This window comes from Phalacrocorax carbo, chromosome 3 (genome assembly GCF_963921805.1).
Source record: "Phalacrocorax carbo chromosome 3, bPhaCar2.1, whole genome shotgun sequence".
In the NCBI taxonomy this organism is placed as follows: domain Eukaryota; kingdom Metazoa; phylum Chordata; class Aves; order Suliformes; family Phalacrocoracidae; genus Phalacrocorax; species Phalacrocorax carbo.
Window position 1 is genome coordinate 111,077,766 of NC_087515.1, and position 6,000 is coordinate 111,083,765.

General features: G+C 37.7%; 1 protein-coding gene across 4 annotated transcripts in view; it reads left to right on the forward strand.

Moving 5' to 3' along the window:
* RNF144A (ring finger protein 144A) overlaps positions 1-3,613 on the forward strand; it is a 68,184-nt gene extending 64,571 nt beyond the window's left edge. For 3 of the 4 annotated variants that reach the window (XM_064448000.1, XM_064447997.1, XM_064447998.1), the window contains one exon: positions 737-3,613. In XM_064448000.1, the coding sequence (XP_064304070.1) occupies positions 737-868 (132 nt within the window). In that variant the 3' untranslated portion in view covers positions 869-3,613. Of the gene's footprint in view, positions 1-594; positions 626-736 lie in introns of all 4 variants that reach the window. The other variant, XM_064447999.1, reaches the window with a different exon arrangement.
* The last annotated feature ends 2,387 nt before the right edge of the window (positions 3,614-6,000 follow it).

A 6,000-nucleotide genomic window follows, 5' to 3' on the forward strand; every position in this document is an offset into this window, starting at 1 on the left:
TTTAAACTCTGTAGAAACTAATATAGTTTGGCACACTGACCGGATGGGTAGGTCTGTGGTCCTCTGCCCATGCTGGGCAGAGGGTGATCAATAAATGTCAATGAAAAAAATGCTTTTAGGTAGAGTTTAGTCATGTGTCCTGAAGCAGCAGGATGGGCTCAGGTCTGACTGCAAAAAGCCACTTGGCATATGCAAAGTCCTCCTATAGTCTATACTGTTTGTAATCTGTGGCTGAGATTCCCAAGCTTGTGTTCCTGCTGGTGGGAAGTTTGTGGAAATCTTCCCAGATTCTCCATGAATAACACCAGAACTTTGATTCTTTTTGGAGTTTCCTCCAGCAAAAAGGGGAACATCTGAAAGTGGGAGTTTCTAACTCTCTTGTAGTATTGAAACTGATACGTTTTTCATGATCAAACCTAAATATTAAATATCTAGCCAGTTGCTTCACCAGTTCTTTGAGATACAGCAAAACTCAAAAAAGCAAATAACCATCTGCATCACTTTGATGGAACTGAGTTGTGTGGCATGGTTCTGACCCAAGCAATGAAACATGAACATTCGCTCTCTGATTTCACTCATGTTTACTGATCGCAGGAGCTGACTGTAGGGGAAAGTCCTTGCTCTGGTAAGATCAATGACATTTGCTGAGATCCCTTTGAAGTACACTGATGCACTGGCGTCAGTAGAATCTAGACAGTTTTTATCCTTACTGCAATGCTGTTCCTTTCTTTTACAGGTGGTAGGAATTTTCGCAGGATTTGGTCTTCTACTTTTGGTGGCTTCCCCCTTCCTTCTACTTGCTACACCATTTGTTCTGTGCTGCAAGTGCAAATGTAATAAAGGAGATGACGACCCTCTACCTACCTAGACTGAGAGAAGATTGGACTCATCACAACATGTGTTATGATTTTATTGTTGCTGTTGATGTTTCCCTCTTGCACTTACATTGCTGTAGCCTTACTTGCCCCGTTCTGCTTTTCATTGACACACAGTCTTGGCTCCAGGAACTGTTGCATAGATAATTGATAATAGACAAGGAGTGTAATGGAAGGCAAGTTTGGTGCTAAAGGGAGAGCATGGACCCAGGTAGCTATCTGAAATGAAGAGGTGATACTTCTAAAAATAATTCTGATGCCCTGCTGGTGGACTGGGAACTGTGCTGAATCACATCAGCAAAACAAGCTAGAAATGCATACACATCTAAACTTCCTGCATATCTGTTCACTTCAAAATTTGGTGTCTTATTCCTGTATATATTTAAGTTGCCTATCATTTAAATCAGATAGTCAACTTAGTGTGACTTTAACATGTTTATTACACATCTGTTTTTATTAAATCCATCACAACGTCCTTTTTAGTACCTTTTTTCCAAGTGTAAGAAAATCAATAAGGTGCATATAGGCCATCCTATGCCTTTCTTTAAATTTGCGGAGGGTTAGAAGGACAAAGTTGGTCCTGTTGCCTTCTGGGAATTTTTTGAAGTCTTATAAGAAATTTGTTTGATCGAAAGCTACATTTTAAAAATTAATCAATGAAGCTGTAAGGGTGAGTGTTGACACAAACCTGCCATCTAATCAAGGTTCTTTTAAAAATGCATTGATGGTATTGATTACCGCTGGACCACTAGTGTTTTTCTGAACTGTTATTTTTTGCTGTTGTTTAGGGTTCTGCTACACTTACAGGGCTACGTAACTTCTAATCCAGGTATCTTAATCTTTTTATATAGATATATATATATAATCCTATTTAAACCAAATGTGTAAATAGCTGTGCTCTTGAAATATTTTGGAAGTTCAAGATAGCTTGCTTCTGTCTTTAGGGCAATTATTAAAGAATACAGGACTAACTTTACTATTTAGCAGACTCTTCGGTTATCAATGAATCTTTCCTTTTAAGTATAAAAATACATCAGGATTATCCCTGTAGTTAATAATAAAAATGCCTGGGATATTTGTGGAAGTTGTACTTTATATTTAAACTACTTAGCCCATTTTCAGAGTTGATATCATATGATGTATGGTGTATGCTGTTAATAACAATGCTGTGATGAAACAAGTTTTTCTTTGAGAAGTAATCACTTGATTTGATAGTTTTACGGAATTCACAGTGCTGTGTTTCCAGGGTAGTAAAGCGTGCTAGTCAACATTCTATTAATCATTGTAGTTTCTCTTTAAAAATATTTTATTGAAAACCATTTTGTTCTGATTTTAAAGCATACAAGAATTTGACTAATAACTCCTTGCCATGAAATATGGAGCACCTGAAACAACGTGTATGTCTGTGTGTAGTACTGAAGGAAAACATTCTGTTGAATGGCTTGTGGACTGACGTTTGGCTGCGGTTTTTTCATCATCATTTATTTCTGTGTATTACCAATGTACAAGGGTGGATGAATATGTTGAAGCCAGAATAACTTTGCACTCAAAATATAAGACCCTTAAATACAACTGCTTCTGGCTGCTGTCACTGGCTGGGAATATGTTTTCATAACTCAAGCATAAGGAAATGACTCCTTTCTTTATTATCTTTCATTTTATACTGTCCATTTGTTAAATAAAAAGACTGTAGGGTACAATTTTGGAAAGGGCCACTGTCTTTTTATAAAAATACTCTTGAATTTCTTCTCCTCCCCCTTCTTCCAAGTTTAATAGTTTCCAAAATCAAACTGTACCTAACTACAGGTTTTAGCTCCGGGAGCTGGAGGTTATCTGCAATTCAAGCCAAATTATTTGGCTTGATTTTAATGAGTTCAGCCATTATAAAATTAAAAAAAAGGATAGCTGGTTTCCAGCAAGTCTGAACTCCTTGTGATATCTTCAGATTATTTATGGCAATGCACAATTCAGAACCTCACTCATAATATCTGTTTTTGTTATCACAGAATTTTTAGTATTTTAGGTATCTTTGTTATTAAAAATTCCTTACTTGTTCAAAAATGCCTGTAGGGGAGTCTGGATAGTGCATTCAATCACCATTTGCTGGTCCCTGGTGGGGTGTGAAGCGCTGCTGGGTTCAGTAGGCAGTGAAGTGATTGTCTCACTCCAGCTCTGGCAGCAACTCAGTCCGTCTCCCCAGAGGTACCCTAAGCCGAGCACCTGGCTCGTCCTGAGCCATAGCTTCAGTGTGCAGAAGTAATGGAAACCCTTCTGCGAAGGACAGCTTCCTCCAGGTAAGCTTAAACTATGACCTTATATCCTTGGCCCTTTAATTCTATTTAACTGGAGAAAATAATGGGACAAGAGGACATCAAGATTTCATGGGTTGTCCATTTTCTAATTGGGAGCACTACAGGATTTTGCTGTATGTGGCAGTGGCTCTAATGGCCAGTTCTACTACTGGGATGACAGTAAACAGCAGAGGTGCAGTGGCCTGTTAAGAGTACCAGACTGTCCTGGTATGAGGTTTATTTTCTCTGTGCCTTTCTTAGAGATGGCTTTTATGTGGCAATATAGTGAAGCTTGAGTTTTCCACATTTGTGTGACCAGTTATTAATCAATGTCAAAAGAAATGTATTTCCAGACTGAAGAAGAAAAAAAAAAAAAAGTCCTTTACAAATACAGACATTTTAAAATGACAGTTCATAATTAATGCTCACAGGTAATATTATATACAATCAGAACTGTGTACTCTGTCAGTATATCTTATCTGTGTCTCCGATCTCAACATACTTGAATTGTTGCTGGAGATTTTTATGACATAGCTCTTCTTTCACATCCTGGCTGTTGGGATAGACTATATGCCTACATATATTTACCAAATACCTAATCCTTTCAGGTTTACTAAATGTCATTCCATTCTTCTTGGGCACTTTTTTGGCACTGTTTTTTTCTATTTTTTTAAATTCTGTTTTGTTTCCAAAGTAGCAACTTCTGGTTGAAGATATATTGAGTCTGGAGTGGTTTTATGTTGCAGCTTATGTTGATAGTGTGACATTTAATACCCTGAAATTGAACTGTAAATAAATTATTTTAAACTCTGACATTTAAACCCCCTGCAATGGAAAAGCAAATGTTTGACTATGCTGCTTTTCAGATGAAATTCTGTTACAACAGCTTTGGCATTTTAGATTTACACCACAAAAATTAGATTCACTGCACGATTTCTGTTACATTTCTATGGTTATACTATTTTTTAGGGGTTTTTTTTGTGTTGTCTTAAATGCTGTTTTTAATGGAGTTTGTAACAGTACATCATTTGCATGTTCTGTTGGGGTAAAGTGGTGTCCTGTCTAGCAAGCATGGGACTGAGTCCAGACTCCAGAGGCTTTGCATCTCCCTTGACTTGCCATTCATTAGCTGGGCTGAAGCCAGTCCTGAGAGAGAGACCAGTAGCGTGGCATGCACCGACGTCAATGGCATTGAGATTTCCCCACGTGACATTGGACAAGTCACTTCTCTTCTTATCTCAATTTAACCATCTTTTAAAAAGATGGAACAATGTTTATGTACCTCACAGGAGGGCTGTGAGGGCAAATTCATTGGTTTTGAAGCTCTTCAAGATTCTGTGATTAAAGATTACATATAAATGCTTACTGTACTTTTATGTTAATATTTCAATTTTATTCATGCTGGAATTCATCCTGAAACCTCCTACTACTGACTTTAGCATGCCAAGAACTTGGGATGCTTTCCCCTACATACCAAGGAGCATGATCTTTCCTCAAATACTCCAGTTTATGAATTAGGCAAAATCCAAAATATGAGCTGACTGGATCAGCTCTCAGCTTACAGTTAGTCACCTGACATGCAGGAAACACAATCAGAATTAGTGAAAAGCTCTCTTGTTTATGGAGCTGACAGCATAAAATATTCATAGATCAGAAAATGATGAGGTGCTTTTGATTTAAAATTGTTTTGGGCAGGAAAATAAAAATTAAGTTTTGTGTTTTTCATCTGTAGGCCTTTTACTGTATAAGAATAAATGTATTTAATACAGGCCGTTCTCATCCCTGTGAGGTGCAGCATGCATAAAGCTTTGTGCAGGTTTGCTTTTTTAAAACCAAAGTTTGTACGTTTCACATACATAATCTAAAATCCTGAGAAAAACAGCTAGAATACATTTTTTGATGACAGTGATATTAAGGACATCAAAAATGCCTGCATCAGTGCTTAATTGCTAATGCACTTATACTAAGTAAGGCATGCTCTTTGTGTTTAGAGCCCTGTGGTCTTCATTATCGCTTTGATTTGTGTATCTCTCTTACCAGAATTCCAGGAACATTAGGTGCAGGTACATAACTGAACCTTTCTTGATCGTTTTATCATGGCTATATTTTAAACTTGTATAGGGATAAGCATGAAGAAGTCATGCATATGTATAAATAATGTATTTGACCAGTGTAAAAATAGTTCTGTTGATGTATTTGAAATGTAAGTACATTTTGTGCCACTAACACTGTGATGTATAAAAGAACTGTTGAATGCCTTTTAATGTTGTGTTTTGTACTTTGAATCATATTGAAGAGTTTAATTTGTAATTTCAATAGATATTTTAAATTAATGTGTCTCTTGTGATTCTTCATAGTGACTTTTCAGTGCTGTATGTTCACTAAAGGAAAGTGCTTTCATTGTGGTAGGACTCCCTATGCTTATCTGCCTCTTCATCCTTCAGGGCAAGCAGAGCCTGTGGCCTGGAGACCTGCTGCCTCTCTTCTGGGCATAACTGCAGCTTCTGACTCATCATCTTGCAGCTTACCCAATGAGTGAGTCTGGTTATCTCTAGAGCCCCTGTTGCAGTCGTTGGTGTACCCTTTGTTTGGGTGAATGTGCTGCTCCAAGGATCACTGAGATGTGTGTATATTCGTGCACCACAGATTTAGGTCTGGTAGAGGTGGCTGTAACAGATCCCTCCACAGTGAGAAGCTTGCATTTCCCTCAGTTTGTGTTGTGGAGGTAAAACTTTTAAAGGCAAAGCCCAATCTTCCATACAACAGAACATAACTCTCTTGACAGTGGGAATTGACTCTCATGTTCTTGACTCCATCAACAGCCATTTTGCATT